We start from the raw sequence: 26,034 nt of genomic DNA, 5'->3' as shown, positions 1-26,034 counted from the left end.
GTTGCCAAACACGCTGCCTGGCACGTATCAGGCACCTGAGAACAATTTGCTGAACTTCATGCACTCTGGCCCTCCACAGACATCCAAGAACCCCTTACATAATGCTAAGCCATCCTCCACGACAGTCGCACAGAAGATCCTGGGCTGGGCAGGCCCATGACCGAACTTTGGCCCTCGTAAGCAGCCCAAGTGATTTCTTTCAGTGTGTTTGTTAATTCAAAAAAATGTCATCATGACTTCCAGTGATACTTGCTTTTGCTGGAAAGTGGTAGAGTTCGAAAGGCCAAAGCATCCTTCTCGGTCCAGTGCAAAGGGATGGATTGGTATGGAACACTTGGGGGGCAAATACGATAGGGCTGGGTCCTGAGAATTGCTCTTCGAGATGCCCTTAATGGTTTTTTATAGTGACTTGGTAAATGGGGAAAACTTGAGCCATTTCCCCCTGTCTGTGGTTTATAGAATAAACTACATCATGAGTGTTATACCCTAGGCGATCGTTCAAGGTTTCATTTTTAATTTGATAGGGTGGATTTTAATTGTGACAGTTTTATTCCTTCATATTGCAGTGTTTACATTTTTTCTCTGAAGCAGGAGAGTCCAAAGTTCTTTTGATTTTTGAAATAGCATTCTGCTCGGAAGGAACACATGAAAATCTAAGGAGTCGAGTCTCCAGATAAACACAACCATAAATGGTACCCTTGGAAAATCTCGAAACTTACTAAATAGTTGACTAAAACCCAGTAGAGATTTTGATGTGAAACAATAAATTGTAAGTGAAGAAGCCACTGGGGCTGGGTTTTGTTTCTTCACTCAGATGTGCAGGATCGGTTGATTTTTAAAAGTAGCGTGTTCGTCACAGTCCTCCTTAGTTTCCATTTTGCTATATATAAAATCCCAGAAGAAAAAAAGATAGAATTTGTTTAGTTATGTAGTGATACTTTTCTCATTTTTCCTTTTTTTTTTTTAAAGTAATCTCTATGCCCAACGTGAGGCTCGAAATCATGACCCAGAGATCAAGAGTTGCATGCTCCACTGACTGAGCCAGCTAGGCTCCCTTCGTTTTTCATTTCTTAAAAAAGATTTTATTTATTTATTTATTTATTTATTTATTTATTTAAGAGCAAGCGAGTGCGCATGTGTGAATTGGGGGAGGAGAAAAGGCGGGGGTGAAGAAGGGGAGAGAATCTCAAGCTGACCCCGCACTGAGCTTGGAGCCTGATGGGGGACTCGATCTCACAATCCTGAGATCACGACCCGAGTCGAAGCCAAGAGGCGCTTAACCGACTGAGCAACTCAGGTGCCCCTCTTTTTTCATTTTTATATTAATGGGAGCAATAGTTTAAAAACATGTCAGAAAATTTCTGATGCTCTTCAGTTGGGGAAGGAAATTTATTGTCCAGCTCTAAAAATTAACAGCAAGGAGATTTTGCTAGAACATGACACTGCTACTACTTATAAGCAGAGAGAGGCCCCTTCTCAAAGGTAACAGAGCCAGTGCACACCACAAAGACCAATTATCCTGGGTTCTTTTTGACTGTTATTTGCTGCCATTCTGATGACATTCTTTGGGCATCCACTGGGTAGAAAACACCACCCTAGCCTGTGTTCTGGAAGAGAACAATGTTGACTTGCGAGATAAGTGGGTGAAGGGTCATGGATGTGCAGGTGGGAGCTTCAGGAGAGAAAAGAGCAGGGGGCAACAAGGAAGAAGAAGAGGCATAATTGAGAAAGCGTTTGGCTGCTAGGAAGAGAAAAATCAGTGGCCAGGGCTGCAAGCAGCTGGATTATTAGGTCACGGAAGCAGCCTCAGGGGCAGGGTTTTAGTGGCTCACCTGCACTGTTGCTCTCTCCGCTCTGCCATCTTCAGCGGCAAGAGACTGCACTTATTTCCAGCATCTCTTGCTGCCATCATCACATCCGGTGATGGAAAGAGATGTTCCAAGCCCCCTGCGGGGGTGCCCTGGCCAGGATGGGCACACAGGAACCTGCCCTCGCCGCGCAAGAGGGAAGCTGGCAGACAGCTACCACCTTAGGAGCCTGCATCTCTTCTGGGCAGACAGGTCAGGTCAGCCCTCCTTCGGTTGGCTGATTATGATTTATCTATGAATTTTTATCTTATGATTTATCTATGAATTTTTCTGCTGATGAGACCAACCGAAGACTCGAGGTCCGGCGGAAGAGAAGGGACCAGAAGGGAGAAGCTCCATGGAGTTGGCTTCAAGACCGTTGTAGTTGAGGGACCCACAGATCACAAACTTGGCCTCTCGAGATCCAGGGGGAGGTCAGAGGCAGGGACGTATCAAGAGATCTCGCAACGTAGTTACCTGCCCAAAGTGTTAAGCAAAGGAGAAGAGAGTGGTGCTTCTCCGCGAGCGCGCAGGTGAGAGGCAGAGACAGATGTCTGTTAGTCCAGCACGAAGTTGCAGAACAATTATTAGCTGTCTCCTTGTTGTCCGCTTTTGTTTTGTCCTTTGAAGTGTTTATTAATTATTTTGTCTATTTCTAATAAAATCTTTTGTTCTGACCCTCTTTACAATCGGTAAGGTACTTTCAAATCTGTTTGGTCCTTTCGATCCTCACCACGCTTCCATAAAGATGGGACGGAAGGGATAGGCCTGGATTTTTGTATGAACAGAATCCTAAAGAAGACGGTTGATGTATCCGGCCTTACATTAATTAGCTATAAGCAGCAAAGCTGATAAAAAAAAAAAAAACTGGGCCTCAGGGGCTCCCGACTCTTAATCAGAAATACTTTTGACAGCATCCTGATTCCTACAAAGGAGCATATCTAGGAATGATCTCTCTGGATGTCTCGGACTTACTGTGAGCTCCTGTTTCCTATCAGTTCATTCCCTTGACTTTTGTTTCTCTGTAAAGTATCTAACTTCACAGAAAATGAATGCTCATCCAATTGAACCGAGCCAGTAGTTGGAAATTTTTATTAAACTAATAGGAAATGAAATATGCAAATAGGGACAAGGAGTGGAGGGCTTATTGAGAAAACAGCATTGGAGGCTGTCGTACGAATACGACGTCAGTTCTAGGCATCTTTTCAAATTCTCTACCCTCCTTTTCCCACTGGCTCCAATTTTCTGTGCCAGTGCTTAATAACAAACAAACAAATGTGGTTTTTAGCATGTGAGTTTTTTCTTTTTTCAAAGTTTTTATTTTACTCCCAGTTAGTTAACATACAGTGTGATAGTAGCTTCAAGTGTACAAGATAGTGATTCAGCACTTCCTTACAAAACCCAGTGCTCATCACAAGTGTACTTCTTTTTTTTATTTTTTAAATTTAAATTTATTTAAATTCAATTTGCCAGCATACAGTATAATACCCAGTGCTCATCTCGTCACATGCCCTCCTTAATGCCCGTCACCCAGTTACCCCATTTCCCCCACGACCTCCCCTTCTACAACCCTTTGTTTCCCAGAGCTGGGAGTCTCTTATGATTTATCTATGAATTTTTAAAGCTGCTTTAAATCGTAACAAGATGGGATAGAAATTAATTAAAATAATGGATTATGTACTCTGGAGTGAGTTTCACCTATAATACATAGGAAAATATCACCTACCCTTCCTGCCATACATGGATCCATATTTTTAAACTGTATCCTTTAAAAAATAAAAAATAAATAACTGTATCTTTTTACTTATTTGCAAAGAGTGTCTCTGAGCCAAAATGGTACCATGGGTCTTTTAAGAAAGAAAATATAGATAGATTTACAGCACTGACCCTTTCTATTTGCATTTGTTACCAAGTAAAAGTCATGTATGCTACGGAAAATAAACCTCAATGATTATAATTGGTTGGGAATCAAGCCTGCTTGAAAGAGTAGAAACTCTGAATTACAGAATAATTTAACAGAATGTTATGGAAAGTTATGTTTTAAATAATTATACTTCCTGTAACCTATTCTAATATGTATTCAAGTTAATAATTCATCTTTAGATGTACTGTATACTCTCACAGAATTAATACTGTGATGCTTATAGCACTCCAAAGGGTAGGCATGAGGGTTGTTTATTCTTCACTGGGAATGAATTGGTGCTTGAAGTAACATTTTTTATTACATGTCTAAACATAGAAAATTTTGAATTTCACTGGATGAAAAATGAGTATTTTGGGGAGACTGGGTGGTTCAGGTGGTTAAGTGTCTGCCTTCAGCTCAGGTCATGATCTTGGAGTCCTGGGATTGAGCCCCATGTCTGACTCCCTGCTCAGTGGGGAGCCTACTTCTCCCTCTGCCTCTACTGCCTCCCCTGCTCCTGCTCTCTTTCTATCAAACAAATAGATAAAATATTAGAAGAAGAAGAAGGAGGAGAAGGAGGAGGAGGAGGAAGAATGAATATTTCTCCTCATTTGCTCATGGTAGTTTCTTTTAAAAAGTGTTCAGGATATACATTTTTGGCTTATTTTTTGCTTTCTGTTCATTTTTCAAAAATGAATTCTCTCCTCATTTTCAACCTTCGGGCATTACTTTTTTTTTTTTAACAAGGTGGTATAATAGTGTGTATCCATTGGGTCGTGTTGTTTGAAAAGATTGCAGTAAAAATAATCAGTCTTTTTATTTGTTTAATTTATTCAATTAAGTAAGAGAATTGAACCCTTCAGCCTTGACCTAAATGGCTTGCCCCTTCTCTTCTTCTGCCCTTCTCATTCCTGGGCCATTGGGTTTGGTCACAGAGCTTTAAATGCCATCTATATGTGTCTCTCCCAGATTTCTATGTCCAGCCCAAGCCCCTTTCCTAAACCCCAGAGCCTTATTCCTGGTTGTCCACTAGATCTCTCTTTCATTTGGATGTCCCACAGGCCTTCCCCCATAACTCTAACGAAGCCACCCTCCCAGCGGTGACCCCCAGTCTCCTCCACCTACAGCTTCTCTCCATTGGTCACCTGGGTGCCTGACTCTCCACTCCAAACATCGAAGGCGTCTTTCTTCTCCTCCTTCTTCCTCCCTCTTTCTCTCTCCCACCAGCAAAATAGCTGAGGCTATCATCTCTATCTTCCCTGTCTCCAGGATCCACAGATTTCTCATCAGCTCGCCATCCTGGTTCAGCCCTCTGCCCCCTTTTTTCTGGATCTAGCACCGACCCCTCTCTGCACCCCCTGCGTCAGCCCCTTGCTTCCCTGCACTCTGCTATCAGCGCAGCAGCCAGCGATGACCACTCACCTTAGTCTAACTCTGCTCAAAACCCCCAGTGGCTCCCCCACCACCTAGACTGGGCGCAGATGTCCTTATCATGAACCCGTAAGCCTCTGCAACATCTGGCCTTGGCTACCTGACCCACTTCCTACTGCCCGCCTCCTTCCTCACTCATACCAGCCTCACTGGCCTCTTCTCTGCTCCTGACCCATGATCTTGCTGACTTTTTCTTCCTTCTGCTTGCAATTGATATTCTCTAATTCCTGTACCAACTTCAGTTCTCTGCTAAAATGGCAGTTTCTCTGTGACCTGCCATCCTACCTAAATGGCACTGCCCCCCACCCCAACCCACCCCTGCCACGGTCATTTCCCCTCCTCTGCTTTGTCTCCGTGTGATCCAGGCTGTGCTTGCTTTGTTTATTTGTTTCGTGCTGACCTTCCCATATTCATTGTCAGTTGTAAGGGGACAAGGATTCTTGTCTGTTTGCTTTGGAGCTGAATCCTGGCATCCAGTGCCTGGCGCTCCGTAAACATTCACCAAGTATGTATGTAGTGGATTAAAGGAATGAGGTGGAAAAGGCCAGAGTGAGAATTGCAATGGTTGCTGAAGTGAGAACATGTGAGGGTGGCCACCAGGGGAACAAATGGCAGGTACGAGCGAGTGGAGGGCTTTCCACCACAGAGATAAAGAGGTTCCTGAGCAAGTGTCCTGATCAGAGCACTCAGACAACCATGCAGACAAGAAATGTGATGCTGGGTGGTAAAGGAAATAGCTAGTGTACAAGTTAGCCAGCAGTTGCATCAAAGGCCCATGAAGGATGTATCTTTCTTTTCAACGAAATCTCAAAAGTAATTTAAGCAGTTTGAGGTCCACGGGCAATATGGCTTCAGGCACAGGTTTACCCAGGACTCATGATATCGAGAGATCCTTCCTTTCCATTTCTTGCTGCTGTTTCTTCAATTGTCAGCCGGGTCCTCGGGCCCTTGTAGCTTCCAACCTTTTATTGTCTCTCTCAGATGCTTGGGGACACTCTCCTGGCCTTTCATGACCTCGAATGGAGTTCCAGGTCATTGTGCTGGCAGCCCTGGTAGCCTGGGAGGGGAGTGATCGTGGCCTTAGACCAGCTTACACATCACCCTTGAGCTCAGGGTTGGGGAACAGTTGATGCTTCACAAGAAACTGGGGGCAGAACTGTTACAACAAGAGGGAAATGGAAGCTGGTAATGGCCAACAGATGCGCACTACAAAGGGGTCATGGTGGCTCCAACTTGGATCGCTTCAGTGGGAATGGAAGATAGAGAAAAGGAGGAACAGACATCACAGAGATGCAGTCAAGTAAGTCTGCTGGTTCTGAACAGGGAGGGGAAAGGACACGGAGAAGCTTGACTGCAGCCTGGATTTTGAGTTTGTGTGAGCAGGGTTTGGGACTGTCATTAATGAAGATTCAGGATGAAGTGGGAGGAACGGATTTATGAGAGAAGAAAGCATTTTGTTGTTGCCTTCTCATCCCTCTTCTTATGAATAAAATTGTTTCCAGCTTCTCAGAGCTCAAGAAGAATTGAGTTCTGCAAGAGGCAGGAGGCAAATTCTTCCACCAGCCGCTTAACTCCAAAGACTTGTCCCTGCAGTTTGTAAGAGCCTGGTCTCCGATCCCGCCTGTGAGAGAATCAGATGGAAATTTTGTTTCCTCTCAATAATCTGAGTTTCCCTTGGTTGAGCTACCAGCATCTGTAGAGTAGAAAACCCATTGGAGCAGAGTTTAGGCTTTTCTCATAGAACATTTTCACACAGTGTTGCGGTTTAGGATTATAAGGCCGTCTTCTAATGCGCTGTGGGTTAGCCTAGGGAGGCGTGATGCTCAGCTACAGAACTCGAGCGAATGCTTGTCAAATTCTGAAGCTAGAGGGGCACCTGGGTGGCTCAGTGGCTGAACATCTGCCTTCGGCTCAGGGCGTGATCCTGGGGTCCAGGGATCGAGTCCCCCATCAGGCTCCCTGTGTGGAGCCTGCTTCTCCCTCTGCCTGTGTCTCTGCCTCCCTCTCTGTCTCTCATGAATAAATAAGTAAAATCTTTAAAAAAAATTGTGAGGCGAGAAACTTTTTTGTTAATGCAAGAAAGGGGTGAGTGCAAGCACCCAAGGATAAAATGGCATGGGCATATATAGCAGTCAGCAGGTTTTTGAGTGTTTACTGTCTGCCAGCTACTGTTCTCAGTTCGCAACATGTAATAATCATTTACTCACCACAGCTTTGTCATGAGGGCTGTCATTCTCTCCACTTTACAGATGAGGAAACTGAAAGGTCACGTGCTTTGCCGAAGTCCCATAGCTAATAAATGGAACTAAGACTCAAACACAGTCTGGCTCAAGGGCCTGTCCTTTTTTTTTTTTTAGACACAGAGGGAGGAGGGTGCAGAAGAGGAGAGACAGAGAGAGAGAATCTTAAGCAGGCTCCATACCCAGCATGGAGCCTGATGTGGAGCTTAATGTCACGACCCATCTCATGACCTGAGCCAAAATCAAGAGTCGAAGCTTAACTGACTAAGCCACCCAGGCACCCCAAGGGCCATATATGAACTGATCATATATGTTCCAAAACTGCCCAAGGCAGTTATAATTCATACTCGTCATCTTGGCATAATTATAAGTAGGAACTCTAGAAAGTGTCTCCATTTGGACAATAAATCATGAACACCATCCCTCTTAACCATGATATTTTGCTTATTCAAAGCTGGGAAAATCTAGTCTGGGTGATAGAGGTAAAAAGTGACTAAGCTATATCACCAGTCATAAGAGGGGTGACAACTTGGATCGAATATGACTTTTTTGGTAATCGTCCACTTTGTCCTAAGAACTAAATGGCCGTAGGGGTTGGTGTAGGTTGGGTTTTGACTGGCAAATAGGTGGCGGATCACTCTGTCCTGTTACGACTTGTGAGGCTCTCGTTTATGTTATTGTGAAGTTGCCAGTGACCATGGTTCTCCTCTTTCTGGAACCGTCTGACCTGTGCCCCCACATCTGGCCCCTCCAGGTTCCACCGGATCTCCAGAATGAAGTGCTGATCAGCCTGCTGGAGACTGACCCCGACGTGGTGGACTACTTACTCAGGAGAAAGGCCTCCCAATCATCGTGAGTATGCCAGCTGCCCCATCTTCTAAAGCCGCCATGGGGATTTCTCTTTTCGTTTCTAAAGAATTAGAGAAGCTTACCTAATTCCACACAGAGGAACTTGAAGTGGAGATCTGGCAACTTTCTGGCACCTCTTGTCAGCCCGCCTACCCAGAGAAGGCTTCAATTTTCCTAGCCCACTTATTACATCAGAAAGTACTTTATGGGATTTTTCTGTTTCAGTTTCGGTTTCTTTTTGAGCCCCTTGAGGTTGTTTTGACTGTGTTTACTGGGGAAAGAAAAAGAACTAAATCACTGACAAGAAGCTCAAAGGACTCTGAAGTGCATCAGTGATTCTACTTCTAGAATCCTGATAGCTGTACTTACGGGTCCCTTAGGTGGCACCTGGATGCACCCTGCTTGTGTCACTGACCAGCACCAGTGACATGATACCAAACCACAAGACAACCCTCTACCAAGGCCTAGTTGCTCCTTTAAAATTGGAGGTGTGCACCTTCCTGACCCTCCCGCTCTTTATGGCTAGCATCCTTTTGATAAAAATGCACGCTGGTCTCCACATGCAGCCATGTTTGCAACAAGTAAAACACAAGCCATGCTGTAGGCTGTGCTTTGCCACCAATTTTGCCCCCAAAGGAAGACCACTGGATTTTGCTTTAGTCCGATTTGAGGATCAATCTCAAATATTTGGTACAGAGGCAGAGTGTATGGGGGTGCTGAGCTTTTGGCAAAGCCAGGTAAGAGGGTACTATTGCGTCCTTAACCAGGAACGCTGCTGTCACCATGACGCCAAACCTTACATTTGGAGCAGGAAGAGTTGTCGTCCTCTCATGAGAGCATCGTTTAGGTTGTGCTTTTAATTTCCTGAATGTCAACAACTCTAAGACACATTTTGCCCCATGTTTTATCATCCCTGAAGTTGAGGGTCACCTTATCATCAGTGGCATATCCTAAGTAATTCACGGCATGTCTTTCTTTCTTAGCTGTATGTAAAATAACAGTATGTCCTATTCCTTGGTGTCTTAGAAATACTGACGCGTGTTAAATCGTTCCTTTATATTGATATTGAAGTTGATAGGTTAATTTATCATTTGAAAGTATTTCAGATATAAAAACTTATACTCTTTAGAGACATGTAGTGAAAGGAATCCCACGCTGCTCAGACCTCCTTTCCTGCGTCATTGTATGAGTAGCACTGCAAGATCCAGACTTCACTCCATTTCCTGCAGAGCAGAGAAGAATTTTTAAGTGGCTCATCTTTTCAAATGCACTTTTTAAAATTCGTCTTTGTGCCAATTATTATCAGGCCAGATTCTGGTTCAAGTAAGGCATTTTGCCTGAATTTGAGCCCCAAGAGCCACGAGTGAATAAAAATACATTCAAATTGTCTAAGTGGGCTGGCATTTCGTGGTTTTGATTTGCATGTCAGATAATTGGGCTCCCTTAAATTTTCCCTAGATTTCTGTCATCAAGGTATAAGTTCTAATTTAAACTAATTCAAGTAGCTTTTCTTCACAGCAGATCTTGTATCACCAGAATTTTAATGAACTCGCTTCTTTCCCTCCCCGTGCAAGAAAACAGACACAGTGGCATTTCTGTTTGTGAATCCCTCATTAAGCTGCATTTATAACATTTCCTGGGTACTCTGTGGGAAAGCTGGAAAACACACCCCTAAAAAAACCACGGATGTTGACTTGCCAAGTTTCAGCTTTTATATGGCACGTTTAAATATATAAACGTTGTGCTTTGAAGAATGGTTGATAGAAGTTATTTTTATATGGTTTCCAGGTATGCTTTTTGCATGCAAATGCCAAGAAGTGAACCTTCCTTTCACTACTCTTAGGAAAAGGAAGAAGCTTCCATATTAAGCTTATCACAAGCTGTACAATTGTCTAGCCTCTCCTGTTCCCTATCCCTATAAGAATAAGAATTGTAAGGCCAAGGCGAGCTGACACTAGACCAAGATCATAGGTGAGTGTCAGGGTGGGTTTCAAGGGAAGGGAGGTGATCTCACAGGTGTTCTGTGGACGTCAGAGACTAGCATTATTGAACAGAAAACACGTGGAGAAGGCTTTCTTAGTAAGGAGGAGAAGGGAGTATTTGTTTTCCTCTAGGTATAAGCCAAGGAGCAGCCCAGAAGGGTTGATCATGATGTCATGAGGTGAAAATACATAAACAAATAAATACTTATTTAATTGTAGTTGTCTTTTGAGGCTTGAGAGTCCTACCCCTGGAGCCATAGGTAGTGTCTTCATACCTTACACACATGCTTCTCAAAGCTTACTGTATACACAGATCACCAGGAGATCTTGTTGAAAAGCCCTCTCTGAATCAGTAGACCTGAGGAAGAGAGTCTGAAAAATCTGCATTTCTAGCAAGCTCCCAGATGAGGCTGTGCTGCTGCTGGTCTGTGATCCACACTTTGAGCCGTGAAAGTTTAAAATATCAAGGCATGTTCTTGACTTTCAGAGCTTGCAGACTGGTTGAACGAGGCTTCAAGGATAAAAATAATAGGAAGCAGGTTATTAAGTGAGTCACAGAGTGCAGAATGGTATGTGCCGGGCCATTGGTTCTCAGACTCGAATCCTCTGGGGAGCTTGGAGAAATACTATGCCTGAGTGCCACCCCTAGAGATCCTGATTCATTTGTTTTAGGGCACAGTCTGGACATTAGGATTTTTAAAAATCTCCCCCTGTGCTTATACCAAGCAGCCACAGGTAAGAACCTCTGGCTTAGATCTGCCACATTAGATATTACATATTTGCCATCGTGTATTACTTTCTTTGAGGTGGGTGATTCTTGACATTAAAAGGGGGTCTTTGTATTGACAGAGGAAGGAAACCAACACTCCAGACCATAAAACCACTTGGAGTTTGGAGAAGAGAAAAAAGGGGTGACCTGTAGTCTCAGGGATGGCTTCTGAGAAGAGCAAGGATTGCAGTGAACTTGGAAGACTGGACAGGTGTCAATAGGCCTGGACATTTGGGAAGCTTGAACCAGGGCCTGGACATCATAATGAACATGTCAGCTGGCTGTGGGCATGATTAGAAGGTTGGCCAGCAGAGAGGGCAGATGCCCTTAAATGGCAGGCTGAGGGGTGGCACTTAAGAAGCAGTGGCAATGCGTTACAGTGATGAGAGATTATGGTCATGACAGATTACAGTGATGACAAATTACGGTACCCCACCTGCCCGATGGCGCTGACTACATCGGTGTGTCCATTGAACATCACTAGCACGCTCCCATATAGTGTAACGCACTGGCTATGAGGTTCGGATCCAGAGCCAGATCGCCTGAGTTCGAATTCCTTTTCCACTGCTCTTAGAGATGTGGTCTTGGGTAGATAGCTTTCTCTCTCTCTGTCTCAGTTGCCTCACCTGTAAACCAGAGAGCTAAAAGGCAGCACCAGCTTCACAGAGTTCTTGTGCTATTAGAATAGCTCCTGGTTTTTAATAAATGCTTAATGAACGGTAACGCTAACTATCATGTTATTTGGAACCTCACTATTTTGTGCATTTACAAACACTTAAGGCTTGGGCGTCACTACTTTCTGCCTTTCTGTCCATGAGAGAGCAACCTATGAAGGCAATGTGACACAAGAGAGAACCCTCCTACCTTAACCGTGGCAGTGTCGAAAGGCAAAGCCCACCCGTACAGGCCTGATCCGACTGGCAGCAGGAAGGTGACATCGGTTCTGGAACAGAGAGGCTGAGGGCAAAAAAGACACAGACGTGGGAAGGTGACCCGCTCCCACGAGGCCGGGGAGAATTGGGGAGTATGGGAGGTGATCGTGTGTTTTCAGGTAGTGAGGGGGAGGCCTGGATGAGCTGTGGCAGCGGCGATGGACTGAATTCTTGTCTTAAAGTCTTGATCCAGTGAAGACTCCGGTGCAAGGTTGAGCGTGGAGCTATGGGGAGTGAGGACTAAGGGGATTGGCAGGAGAACCGCAGAGTGGGAAGCAGTAGGAGCTTCTAAAATGCATACTTGAGTGCAGCGATGCATGGTTGCCCTTGCGATTCTCCTCCGACCCTTTGGGTTTTCTCCCGAAACTTCTGTGCCATCAGTTTGCATACCTAGATAAAGCTTTCGATTCTTGTACCCCACGTGGAAACTGCACAAGATCATATTGGGAGTGGAAAGTGAGTTTTCAAAAGAGTGGAGAACCAAAAACAAGAACATATTTATGATAATTTCTGTTTTGAAAGAGCAAACATTTAGTGATATTTGGGAATTTAATGTTTTGGTTTCATTCGGGTTTTTCTCTTCTTGTGCGATAACTGAATTGGGGGCGGTGAAAGGAGGATTCGTTATTTTTTCTAGTGCTTGTCTACTGACATTTTTGGCTTCAACCAAAACAGAATACCAGAGGGAGATTAGAAGAGATTTATATTACTAACAATGTAAGACTTCCAGTTTTTTCATTGCTTGTCTGGAATATTTAGTAGAGTTACATGCTCTTTTCTTCAAAAACACTCAAGATAGATCCCCCTCCTTTGATTTAGGGATGTAAGGAGATAGGGGATGAGAATGAAAGGCAAATCAAATTGGACAAGGCATGTTGAACCCAGGCACTCGCAATAAAACCAAAGCACCATAGCAGGGCCGGGGTTTGGGTGAGAAGAGGGAGGCATAAAGTGCCATCCCGGAGCCCGAAGCCAAAGGCAAAATATGTACACTGGCCCCAGATGGAAGCAAACCCATCAGTAATGCTTTGAAAATATACCTCTTTGCTCATATTATTTTTCAACCGAGAGAACAACTATGTTTGACAATTTCTCCTAACCAAGTAACAGTCCTAAATAAGTTTTTAATTAAGTTGACCTGAAGGAAATAATATAATTCTCTCTGGGCATAAATAAAGCATTTAAATCTAATATAATGTTGTGAGTGCGAATGTGCCAACTTTTCCATTTTTCGGTATTTTTCAACTGCTTTAGTGTTCTGCAAAAAAACCTAACCATTAAAAATTACATAGAGCCAAACATACCTCCATGGTCTACGTAGATGGTATACAAAGTTAAGTAGAGCATTTTCCTTACTATATTCTGGAAATAAGATCAAAATAAATAAATTTAACTGCACTTGGGGAGAAAGCCAATATGAATGAACCAAACTATGAGTGTACATTTTAAAATTTCATTGTATTTAATTCTGTTAGTGGCCTTCACAAAGATTTTACTGAAATTGGCCACCACAATAGCAAAACTGGTGGCCAGCCAATCAAAACCATGGAAGAAGACTCATAGTCATCTCAAAGGATAACATTGTAAAACTGAAAAGTAATTGTTTTATTGAACTAGATTCACCTCCCAGTGGAAAAAAAAATCCACCTTTTTCATAATGGAGGAGTATTAGGCTTTCTCATAATTCCAAGGCATCACATTCAAATGATCAAGTATCATGGAGCTACTTTAATCTTTCAAAGACTGTCGTTGAAAATGTCTTCTTTCACAAAACCTTACAAAATGGACTGTAATTTAGGTTTTCCTTTCACTAGGATTTGTAAAGTCAAAAAGTTCTCAGGAAATTTTCAGAGAATAAGAAATGAGACTTTGTCAGTATAGTATAATAGCAATGAATCCTATTGATTGGCAGGAGCTGTGGCCTCAATTGCCATTCTGTTCCAGCGACTAGGAAATTAATGAAACATTAACCCCCACCCTTCCCCACCCACTCTGTTCAAGAAAGCCTTTTCAGCCAGACAATTTCAGGAAAAATGTATGCAGAAGAAAGAATTCCATAATGAGAAATTCTAAAAAGTCTGAATGTGCCTTCTACGAAAAGCCAATTTAAACTGGAGGGAGAATTGATCACATCACCTCTTTCTTCCAACGCCTTTACTATGATTCACAGCTTCTCTTGAACTTGGAAAATATTACCTTGAAGGTGTTTTATCAGGCATACTGGTTAAAAAAAAGAGAGAGAAAGAGAGTAAAGTGGCATTGTTTTCTCTCCCGCTGTCATAAATGCCCTCATGGGCCACAGCTATTGGGAGGGAATGACTAAGAGCTAAAAATGAGGGGAGTTCTGGGTAAGTTCTGGGTAAGTGCTAATGTCCAGTGTGCTGGCCTCTTCTCCTGGTGAGGAGTTTGGCTCCGTGTCAGCTTCTCTTTGGAGCAGGGTGCCTTTGTCCTTAGGAGTCTGCATAAGGGATGCTTTGCAGAACTGAACGTGATTAATGGAAAATCCTCCATAAATCCAGAGTGGATTCCTTTCCCTGTCCAATTAATAGTGTCTGAGATGGTTATGTGCTTTGAGTTCCAGCAGACTGAGGTTTATCAGTTGAACGATTAAGCCAAGGATGAAGCCAACACAAGCTTGAAGTCTCCAAGGGGGTTTCTCACTGTGGTAGCTCAGCAAGGGGCTGGGCTGCCACATCCGGTGATTGAACCCGAGTTTTCCATTTATCCACAGAACAAGTTCTGTTCTTCCAGCTGCAGTGCAGGCCTGCCCACGGTACCCTGCCAGCGGCGTGTTTACACCCTGACCTGGAGGGACCAGCCAAGGGTGAGAAAGTGATTCGCTCTCCATGTCCATCTCATGCTTCTTTGGTTAGCTGAGAGTGGCCACGCATGCCGTGGATGGTCCTGGGGTTTTCAGGTCTCGTGGAGAAAACCATCCATCTGTGGAGGCAAACCCATGTCAACTCGCAACCTAATGCATTCAACGTTCCCACCCTCAATCCACCAAATCCCAAGACATAGAGAGCCCGCTACATGCTTTCAAACTATTTCTCATCTAGTGGATCACTGGTTAAATCTTTTATGTAAATAAATAGAAATGTTTTGTCATCTGGACTTGCAGCACTGAACTAAAAATTACCTTCAGACAGTTGAACCATCTTTGGGGCGAATGTTAGTGAGGGCAGTGGTGGCCGCTTATCTATCAGAGATACCCAGAGGAGGGTTCTGGTTTGGCTTTCAGTAGATTTTAATGATAAAGCAATCAATGGAACAGCACTCTTATAAAAAAAAAAAATCTCTCAACTGCCTATGTTGTCAGTGAGAGACCCAAGAAGTGAATAAAATAGTTTGGTTTCATCTGCTGCTTGGTGGGCTCTCTTGTGGAAAGGCAGTTCTCCGCCGTGGGTTCTTAGGTGAGCGCAGCCACCACCCCGCTGACCTCAGCCGAGCAAGTGAGGTGGTAGATAGGAAATAGCTTGGGCACTGGAGAGGGCACGGGGTCCCGCTCTAACACGTAGCATTTTACTATTAATTCATTTAAATAATACTGAATACTGTTTATCAAATCAGTTCGAGAAGGGTCTCCAGCCCTACTGCCCCGGCTGCTAGAAAGACACCTTAGGTCCTCGTGTCTTCCGCTCAGCTGTAGACCGTGATCAGGCACCGGAGGAGGTGTTGGCAGTGGCTCAGCTCCATGCCTGCTCCCTGTCCCCTTGACACCTTCGCAGCCTCAGGCAAAGCGCGTTCAGTTGCCCAGGTCCGACCCGCTGCAGCTGGCGGGGCCTGCCGGCCTCTATGCAGCTGGGGCCCCAGGCGCCTCAAGGTCAGGACCACCGCCCTCAGCCTCTCCGCTAGGTCCGGCGTGGGGGTTCTCAGACTCACGGTTCCCTGGAGCACCCTTCAAATCACCCTTTGCTGGCCCCCCTCCCAGAGGCCCTTGGGACAGCACAGCCAGCTGCGCAGTCGGTGACCCGAGCAGCCGCCCGGGACCTCCACTCGCCGGCGGCCCGCGCTCCGCTTCTTGGTCGGCCGTCAGCACCTGGAAGTTCTTAATACGTTTCCCCCGGGCCCCGCGGGGCCAGCCAGGGCGGTCAGCGTCCCGATGGAGCTGGACAATTTGCATTTCCAGCAAGCCCCCCGGGGCCGAGTCCCCCACCTCGTCCCCTCGCCCCCAGCCCCGGCCCAGTGACGGCGGGCGGCCTTGGCGCTGTGTCCCCCCCCCCCCCCCCGCCTGGGGGCTAAGCCAGCGAGGCGTCGCCCGAAGCCCTTGCAGCCCCGTGGGCCCCATGCCGGAGGCGGGTCACCGACGCGGCCGCTCCGGGCGCGGGGACCTCCCATGCCGAGCCGGGCGCCCGCCGCTCCCGTCCGTGCTCCGCACGTTGGCAGAGCCCGCGCCGCCCCGCGCGTGTTCTTTAGGACACGGGGGCGAGACGCGGGCGGAGTAACTGGGGTCTCAGGAGTGGGAATGCCACCAGCTGTGCAACAGTTCCCGGGGGTGGGGGCAACAAAGCAGTCACCCGGGAGCTCTTCTTGTTGGCCGAGGGCTCTCCGGCTCTCCGGCTCTCCGGCTCTCCGACGGGCTCTCCGGCCGCTGTGCACCGAGCTCCAGCTCCGCGGCTTGCGCCTGCACCCGGGACACCGCACATTTGCTTTAAAGACCCGGGAAACCCGTCAACTAAACAGAACAACAACGGGCGCTGGCCCAGGCGTGTAACTTCTAGGCCTGGTCGGAACCCTGAGTCCAAGCCGAGCTCCCTGTTTGAAACATTCAGTTCTTACTGTCTTTCTTTCTTTTTTTTTTTAATAAAAAAATATGTTATTTATTTATTCATGGGAGACCCAGAGAGAGAGACCCAGGCAGAGGGAGAAGCAGGCTCCATGCAGGGAGCCCGAGGCAGGATTCGATCCCGGGACCCCAGGGTTACCGCCTGAGCCCAAGGCAGATGCTCCACGGCTGAGTCACCCGCCCCCCCCTCCCCGCCCCTGCCGGGTGCCCTGGTGTTTCTTGTTTTCATAGCAAAGTTTCCTCAACCAGACTCAAATTCACAATGACAGACAAGTGTCCATGTGTTCTGCTTTCTGTTTCCCCCACTAGAATTGGGGAGAATTTACCTCCCCCTTTAATTACACGTGGAGGTCAAATAGCATTCCCCCCACCCCCCCGCTGCCCGAAGCAAACTGTCCAGCAGAAAAGTCCTTTTATTTTTCCTTCCTTCACTGGAGGCCTAATGTTTCTGGAAAGTCACCCTCATGGCTGTTGTCTGCCTCTTTCCCATAAGATTGTCATCGGGTTAAAGAGGAGACAAGGAAAGGACTTATTTACTCCACGTGGCTTAGAAATGTCCTCAGCAAGAAGTGCTGGAGCCCCTGGCTGCGTCAGGGACAGGCGAGCCGTATGGCAGAGGCTGGAATGCTTTCCTCGGGGACACTCAGCCCCTGGAGACCCCCCGGAGACCCGGGCCTAGGCTGGGTCCCCATCAGTGCCCGCCCCCGGTGCCGCACGCACACAGCCACCTAGTCAGGAACAGATGGCTCCGGCACCTGCTTCCCTGCTTTAGGATCCCCAAGGACTTGTGTCATAGAATTAGACCAGAAGAAAGCAGAGACTAGGAAAGAGAAGTGAAGCTGTGTTGGGGGGGCGGGGGGGGGTGGACAGAAATGGGTTCTGGGACTTTTAATCTGTGATCATTTCCCTTTAAGATGTCAGGGCCACTGTTTTGAGGAAGGTAGAAAATACAGATGTTCCCAGGTAAGACTTCCAACAGTCTTTTCATGTTCCTGACGTCCTCATGTTCCTGTCCCCTCTCACATTTTCACTCTTCTGTTGCTGTGACAACTCGTGCACATGTAAAACGTAGTGGATATGCTAATTAGCCTGTTCTGGATCAATTTGTGAAAGCTCTAGTGCCTTGTAGAGTCATTTCCGGAATATTAGAGTACAGTGGACTCTAGTGATGGTCATAGATTTTTCTTGTGGGCCTCTGCACGCCAAACTGTTATTCCCACCAGAAGCATCATCGTCCTCATCATCATCCTCATCGCCGTCGTCATCATCACGGGAAAGATGGATTTACTCGCATGAAGTATTTGATTTTTTCATACTAAGGATGTGGGTGGGGGAGGAAACGCTCACAAAGCCATCACCAACCTCGTATAAAGTCGCGATCAGAGTTTCAGGTGAATGACTTTAAATTCAGGACACGGAGGGACGCAAGCGAATGACCCACGAGTTGTGCCTCGCTTAACACGTCGTGGGCGTCAGGCTTTAGTTTTCCGAAGCAGCGGGATTGGCGCAGCAAGCAGGCATTTCAGGGCTGCCCCGTGGGGATCGCAGGGATCCGGGTCTGGCCCATCCTCCCCCGCCCTCCGCCTGGAAGGTTCCTGTCACAACTGTTGCCTTTCACTGCCCTCTGCTGGCCTTGCCATGGAAGCGCTTCCACGTCTTGGCTGTACCAGCCTGCGAACAGCAACCCCGAGGGTCTTTCCGTTGCAGCCCCCCGTGCCCATGCATTCTCCTCCTGTCATTTGTGTGGCGGTCGTGTGGTTTGCATCTGGTCACCAAGTGTGAACATACTCACGCCCTTGCAATTGTCTCCTTGCACTAGAAGCCCTGACATGTTGCGATCGGAAGTTTCCTTTTCTGTGGGAGGAAGGCACTCATCCACCGACTCCAACAAGGCCTCCAGCGGAGACCTCTCCCCCTATGACAACAACTCCCCAGTGCTGTCTGAGCGCTCCTTGCTGGCTATGCAAGAGGATGTGGCCCCGGGGGGCTCGGAGAAGCTTTACAAAGGGCCGGAGCAGTATGTGCTGGTGAGCCACTTGCCATCGTCGAAATCAAGGGAGAGTTCTCCTGGACCAAGGCTTGGCAAAGGTGAGTGGCCCCCGCAGGCGCTGGCCCGATCACTGACTCCATTGCAGGTGGCATGGTGCTGGCCCGGGGACCCTCTCTTCATCTCTTCCTCGTGTCACATTTCTGTAACTCTGTGACACCTCCTGAGCCCTGTCCCAGGAAGAGGAAGGTGTGGGGTGAGCTCAGTCATGGTCTTGGAGGGTCCCCGCTGCCCCGGGCATCTGGGAAGCAGTCTCACGCCCCGAGAGCCTCCTTCCCCGAGCATCTGAGCAACTTGCTGTGTCCTGGCCAGCGAGTTTGGATGCGCATTTGCTAGACTAACATGTCACCCAGTTATTGCTGTCACTTTTATAAAGAGAACAAGCTGAACCCACTGTCTAAGGAGACATCGCGTTCCCATGTTCCAAAGAGGCCTCCATGGGCCATGAAGATTTTTTAGCAAAATAAGCGTTCCGTGGTCAGATACATTAGGAGAACCCTGGGCTAGCCAAGCTAATGGTTTCTCGACTGCACAATTTCTCCAACTCTTTAAAGTGCTAATGGGCACCATTAATTCGCAAAATGGAAGGGAGAGTGTGGTTTGCACTTCTCCCCAAATTTATTTGACCACCGAGTGTTTGGTTCTGCTCTTTCCCTCCACAGAGCAATTCCTTAGTGCCAGGACCGGGCAGGACGCTCTGAGTAATGAGTGGAAGACACAGCACAAAGTCTTGCTCTTTTATCCTGCATGTATAACTTAGTCCAAAGAGACACCCTGAAAGGGCTGTGTTTTTTGCCGGGGTTTGTTTTGTTTTGTTGGTGTCTTAAAATCATAGCATGTTTATTTTTTATTTTACAAGGATTCATGTCAAAAAAATAATTCTAAAAACTTGTAAGGAAAATAGTAACCCATGTTCCCTTCGAGCATAAAATCTATTTTTAAAATGTGAAACTGTAAAAAGAAATAAAATAAAATGTGAAACTTTGATTTTTCCTGGTTCTTGTCCGGATGCATCCCTAAGTTTATATATTTGTTTTCAAAGCATAGCTACTTTCGAATGAAGCTTATTTTATGTAAAATCGTATCATTAGCATTTGCCATTTTGCTGACATTCTTCATGGCCACTACATGTTCCTGTTAAATCGGCGCATCATAGATTTCTAACTATTCCCTTTCTGATGTATATAAATGCTCTCTGATTTTTTTCCATTTTTTTAATTGAAGTTCGATTTGCCAACGTATTGTATAACACCCAGTGCTCACCTTCAGTGCCCGTCACCCAGTCACCCCACCTCCTCTAAGTTTTGCTCTTTTAAATTAGTGACAAATTTCCTGTATCTAATATTCTCTGCAATGACAACAACAACAAAAAGACACTCTGAAGAGAATTTTGGCGTCACATGGCATGTTTGGGTTTCTAAATACAAATTCAAAGACAGATTATTAGACCACCTACCACTCAGAAAGCTTGATTCTTTCTCCCCAGGATCAGTGTGTTGGCTTCGCAGTTTCTTAGCAGGTAGGCTAAGAAACACATTAGCTCTAATTTATTAGCAGGTAGACGAAAGCACGTGTTCGCTCTGTCTGTCTGATTATCTTGGCCAACTTGAATTGAACACTGCGGTCCTCAATTTTGTATCCCAGGAGACATTTGACAATGTCTGGAGGCCTGTGGGGCTGACACAACCCAAGAGGGGGTGCTCCTGGTATGTAGACGGTAAAGCCCAGGCCTGCTGCTCAGCATCCCGCAGCACACAGGACGGCCCCACACAGACAAGGATCCAGCCCCAAATGTCACTGGTGCTGGGGCTGAGCAATCCTATCTAACCAGAACCTTCTCCCTGGAAATAACCTCACTCGGAGGGAACTAGAGACAGGCCGTTTTAGGATCCCCTGACCAGAGCACTAGATTTGGAGTCAGTAACCGTGCTGCCACTTTCAATCTGCAGGACCTAATGTGAAAGATTGAGGTTTCTGGAGTCCTGTTTCTTCCTTGGATAAAAACGAAGGAGACAGCTGTATTAATTCTTAGAGTTTGGGGTGCCTGGGCGGCTCAGCGGTTGAGCCTCTGCCTTCGGCCCAGATCCCTGGGGTCCTGGGATCGAGTCCCACGTCGGGCTCCCCGCATGGAGCCTGTTTCTCCCTCTGCCTGTGTCTCTGCCTCTGTGTGTGTGTGTGTCTCTCATGAATAAATAGAATATTCTTTAAAAATTCTTAATCAGCTAATCCAGGCAAAGTCTTCAAAACAGAACTTGGCAGGTAGTAAGCGCTCGCCAGTAACCACAACCTACAGAGCGGTTCTCACCTGCCCCCTCCAGACTGGCCCTGGGGAAGCAGCCGGTAGACGGGCGCGTCAAGCGACACTCCTTGCGATCGCCTCATGGGCTCGTCGTGAGGCCTCCGGGAGGCAGAGAGGATGCCCTTGCTCCGTAAACATGTGGGCGAAGACAGGCAGGGATGCGTGTGTGGATGCCAGCAGCGGGGGGTTCCTGAGGGTGGGCTTGACACAGGGACTCTAACTACTTGAGATCCCTCGGCCTCTTAGCACGGTCGGAGCTGCTGTCCCCCGTCACCACTGTTCGTCCCCCGTCACTGCTCTGACACATGACACGTTTAGTGGTTTCAAACACACGCCTTTATTACCTTAGGGCTCTGGACTTCAGAAATCCTAAACAGGTCCACAGGGCTGCGTCCTTTTGGGAGGCTCTAAGGAACAATCTGTTTCCTTGCTTTTTCCAGCTTCTAGAGGCCACCTGTGTTCTTCGGCTCATGGCCCTTCCTCCATCTATAAAGCCAGCAGCGTAACATCTTCTCTTCCACCTCCCCCTTATCAGGACCCTTGTGATTGCCCACCCAGATAATCCAGGATCAACTTCTCATCTTGAGACCCATAATTTTTTTTTAAGATTTTATTTTCTCATGAGAGACAGAGAGAGAGGCAGAGACACAGGCAGAGGGAGAAGCAGGCTCCCCACAGGGAGCCCGATGTGGGACTCGATCCCGGGACCCCGAGATCATCCCCTGAGCTGAAGGCAGACGCTCAACCACTGAGCCACCCAGAGGCCCCTTAAGACCCATAATTTAACCACACCTCTAAAGTCCGTTTGGCATAGAACATCTTTTACGGGTTCTGAGGATCCTGCCACAGACATCTTTGGGGGCCCTTATTCTGGGTACCACACCATTATAGAGAGAGCCTTTCTGTAAATCCCAAATGTAATAAGCTCCCCCCCACCGGAAGGCACGTATGCATCATATCCTGTCTTGTATCCACGACAATCTTGAATGCGGTACTGTGTTACAAAAATATTTGTTTACTGATTTTTGCTCTTTACTTTTCATTGTGAGTGACATACCTCCCTCCGTATACTTTTTCCTAGGTATGTCGGAGGAGCCTTTCAATATCTGGGGAACTTGGCATTCAACATTAAAAAGTGGTTCCAAAGACCCAGGAATGACAGGTGATGTATTATCTTTTAAAGACCATTTATTGCATTTGCTTTTTAAATTAATTTTCTTTAATTTTTGCCTTACTGTCATCTTACGTACTTGTCAAATATTACCTAGAAAATGCTGAAACTAGGGGGGGAAACAGATAAAACTATACTTAGTCTTTCTGCCAAAATACGTCAACCTTTGGCTCTTTCACTTCACTTCCTTTGCAAGAGTTTTTAAACGTAGCTACCGTCATTCTGTCCGTGCAACTTTATATTCTCTGTGTAACTTGCATTTCTCAGTTATTTGCCATTATTGTTGCTAAGGGCCATGTAGTACTCCAGAGTGCAGATTCATAGTTTACAACCCATTTTTTTTTTTTTGGTCGTTGTTATAATAAGTAAGTTAAACTGTCAGGAACCTCTTGCACTTATTTTTTGTTGTGTATCTTCAGTGATTAATAGATTCACAACGTTTTGGAAAGCAAGTCGCAAATCCAGAATAGGGCAGGGGGCCAAAGTTATGCACCTTATCAAGCATCCAGGGGTACAGGTCACCTCGGTGGGCTGGCTTGTGCTCTGTGCGCTGCAGACGGCCGGGCCATCTCACTGGGCCGTGCGTGGTGCTACGGTCCCGTCGGTATTGAGGATCATTGGGTTTGCATTTTTGCTAATTTGAAAACAAAATGGGGGGCACCTGGGTGACCCAGTCAGTGAAGTGTTTGCCTTTGGCTCAGGCCGTGATCCCGGGGTCCTGGGATCGAGTCCCACATCGGGCTCCCCCCGCAGGGAGCCTGCCTCTCCCTCTGCCTGTGTCTCTGCCAATCTCTCTGTGTCCCTCATGAATAAATAAATGCAATCTTAAAAAAAAAAATCTAGGTTGACAGCCGACCTGTCAGCCTAGACATCTGTACGTGGAGCTGCTCCACGAATCGTGCCAGTAGCCAGAGCGTTGTCATTTCTTTCACTAGGGGATAGTCTACCTTGGGCAGTGGCTTGAAGAGTGTCCTGTGCCTTTTCCATTCTGGAAGCTGGCGGTGGAAGGGAATAACAGGACACGGCCCAACAGGGACTCTCTGAACTAACTCCATCTCCCGCCCTTCTCTCTGGCCTCCAGGTTCCTATGGAGACATTTTTGAAAGCAGCTCCCTACGCCCGGGGCCGTGCTCCCTCTCTCAAGGGAACCTGTCCCCGAACTGGCCCCGGTGGCAGGGGAGCCCCCCAGAACTGGAAAGTGGCACGCAGGCCATCCGGAGGACTCAGACCACGGCCACCGTGGGGGGGTGCGGGGCCTGCCCTCCGGGGTCCCGCGTGTGCAGCACGCCCCACATCCGGGGCGGCAGAAGGTCGGAGCAGGCCGCACCCAAGGCAGAGCAGTACTTGACTCTGAGCAGCGCCGAAGACCTCACAGAGAGTGAGCTGGACGTGGCCTGGCTGCAGAGCAGAGCCAAGCCTTCGCACCAGAGACCTCTCGAGAGTGAGAAGCATGACAAGAGGCCTCCTCCTCCTTATCCTGGTCCAGGGAAGCCAGCTTTGGCCTCTTCCCACCAGCCTGCAGAGCCACTGTTGTGGAGGCCTCAGAGGCCCGAAGAAGGTTCCAGAACAGCTTTGGAAGAGGGAAGCCAAGCAGCTGAGCGAGAGCATCAGGTCGCTGAGCAGAAACTGAGCAGTGCCTACTCCAGTTCCGCCAGCGACCAGAACAGTAAGACTTTGGGTGAACCCAACTGGCTCGATTGGCAGAGGGAGCGGTGGCAAATCTGGGAGCTCTTATCGACCGACAACCCCGATGCCCTTCCGGAAACGCTGGTATGAGCCCACCCAAGCTCGCGCCCCCACATCCCAAACAGCCTTCTCTCACTCAGTAGGGAAAAAAGTTGGTGTTGGACAATTGGACACTTAACTTAGCTTTCTTCTTTAACACTTAAAAAAAAAAATCACACAGGAGAAACCCAGTTCACTTAAAGATATAGAGCACTCGTACCCTGGCCATTTATAATACAGTTCTATTGCATAGCCAGCCGTAGGACAAAACAAAAACAAAAAAGGATGGTGGTATCCAATCTTATAACTACTCACGTTGGCTCTGTAGAAGATACAACTCTCGCTTCTATATAGCTTAGTCGTATTTATGTGACTTCAGTTTTGACTGTTGTATATTCTGTAACAGATTATGTATGATAATCATATATGTTATATTCACAGAAACAGAAAGAACAATTTTTTTTTAAAATCACTTCACTTATAGTAAGTAACGAGATTCTATAGAATGTTCTAGAATATGCACAAGCAGGTTTCTGTGCTTTTGCCATAGCTTTTTAAGTGAGGACAGCCCTTCCTTCAATGCTTAGGGGAAAACACTAACAAGACAAACAGAACAGAATATGCCAAGCCATATTTTTATATAGTAGTGAGATACAGAAAAACATGTAGTCACCGAACGCTTTTTCGTATTGAATATGTTTTAAGGAAAATGTTAAATTTGATACATTATGGAATATATTTTTAGAGTCTGTTTAGAAAGGATTCAGTTAATCAAACAAGAGAAAGGCCGTGCCTAACAAAGAAAGAATAATTAAGAAGTTCCCATCTTAGATCAAATTCAGTTTTATAGAGACCATATATAATATATATTTATAATGTATAATTTTTATGTATTTTTCAAAACCACAAACTGGAACCCAACTATAAAGTGTTTAAGCATCCAAACAGAGAATTCAAATTACAGAACCAAGTTCTTCCTTTTGCCCCGTAGTCAGTATTACCCAAATTTTATGCGATGCTTTGTGAAGTAAATCATGTTTGAAAAAAAACTACAGCTTTGTATTGACATCGTGCCAAAAGCTGAGGACTTGTTTTCTTCCGTAATTTTGTGTGTGTATCGTACAATGCTCCTACCAGCCTATCAGCAGTTTCAAGTTTTTCAACCGCAAAACCAATTCTGACCAGCAGGTGGCGATTCGCTTCAGTGTTACGAGATTTTTTTTTTTCCACTTCATAAGGGAATGTGTATTATAGAAAAAGAATTTTTTTTTTAAATGAAACATGTTACTCTTAATTCTCGTGTCGACAGTGACATTTTCAGTGGTGTTTCTTAAAGTTCTATCTTGTGCCATGATGAATAAAAAGTTAAACAAAGGCTTTGTTCCCTGGCATTAAATCTTGTGACTGAGGCGCTCCCCACTCGGTTCCAGACGTGCACCTCGGTCCCCGCAAGCGCAGGTGCGCTGCAGGGGGACGGAGCACGCGCAGCCGAGAGCCGTGGGCCGCGCGGGGTGTGGGGAGTGCACTGGCGCGCCCGGAACTTCATATGATTGTTCGGTGCAGTGAAGGCTGATTGTCCCTCCGTTGAAACTCAGCGTCCGGGAGGACGCACACAGGCCCTGTAGGGCACGTGGGTCCTGAAGGCCCTAGATGCTTCTTTGTTTCAGGGCCAAGAAAATGAGGTGCAGACGTGGTCTCCCCGGTCTCTTTCTGGGCGCACGAAGGGGCCGCCTTCAGGCTGTGCCGCCGCTGGGGCCCAGGAAGGATTTGCCCACCAGGCCCCGGTTCGCCCCGGGTCTCCCCAGTTCTCCCCAGTTCTCCCCGGCTGCCCACACCCGCCCGCGGCCACAGGCTCTACACAAACACTGCTTGATTGTGGATCGCAAGTGGCTTCGCCGTTCCAGCCCCTCTCCTCCTAGTCCTGCTCCCTGTGTAAACACACAGACTTGGAGTCTGACCTCATCTGCCCGGTTCTTTCCCCCCACTCAGGACTCATCTGCCACGTGTGGGACCCTCCTCCAGCCGGTTCTTGCCCTCCTGGGCCTAATTTTTT

At 46.8% G+C, this 26,034-nt stretch overlaps 1 protein-coding gene across 1 annotated transcript in view; it reads left to right on the top strand.

Annotated features, from left to right (window-relative positions):
* The window catches only part of ARHGAP6 (Rho GTPase activating protein 6), a 477,361-nt gene extending 452,006 nt beyond the window's left edge, over nt 1–25,355 (top strand). Inside the window, exons 11-14 of the mRNA XM_041740355.1 lie at nt 7,997–8,273; nt 18,559–18,827; nt 22,167–22,247; nt 23,338–25,355. Coding sequence (XP_041596289.1) covers nt 7,997–8,273; nt 18,559–18,827; nt 22,167–22,247; nt 23,338–24,032 — 1,322 coding nt within the window. The 3' untranslated portion in view covers nt 24,033–25,355. The remainder of the gene's footprint in view (nt 1–7,996; nt 8,274–18,558; nt 18,828–22,166; nt 22,248–23,337) is intronic.
* Nucleotides 25,356–26,034: the final 679 nt, after the last annotated feature.

This window comes from Vulpes lagopus, chromosome X (genome assembly GCF_018345385.1).
Source record: "Vulpes lagopus strain Blue_001 chromosome X, ASM1834538v1, whole genome shotgun sequence".
NCBI classification, from domain to species: domain Eukaryota; kingdom Metazoa; phylum Chordata; class Mammalia; order Carnivora; family Canidae; genus Vulpes; species Vulpes lagopus.
The sequence above is the reverse complement of the archived record's forward strand: the minus strand, read 5'-3'. Positions and strand labels throughout refer to the sequence as shown.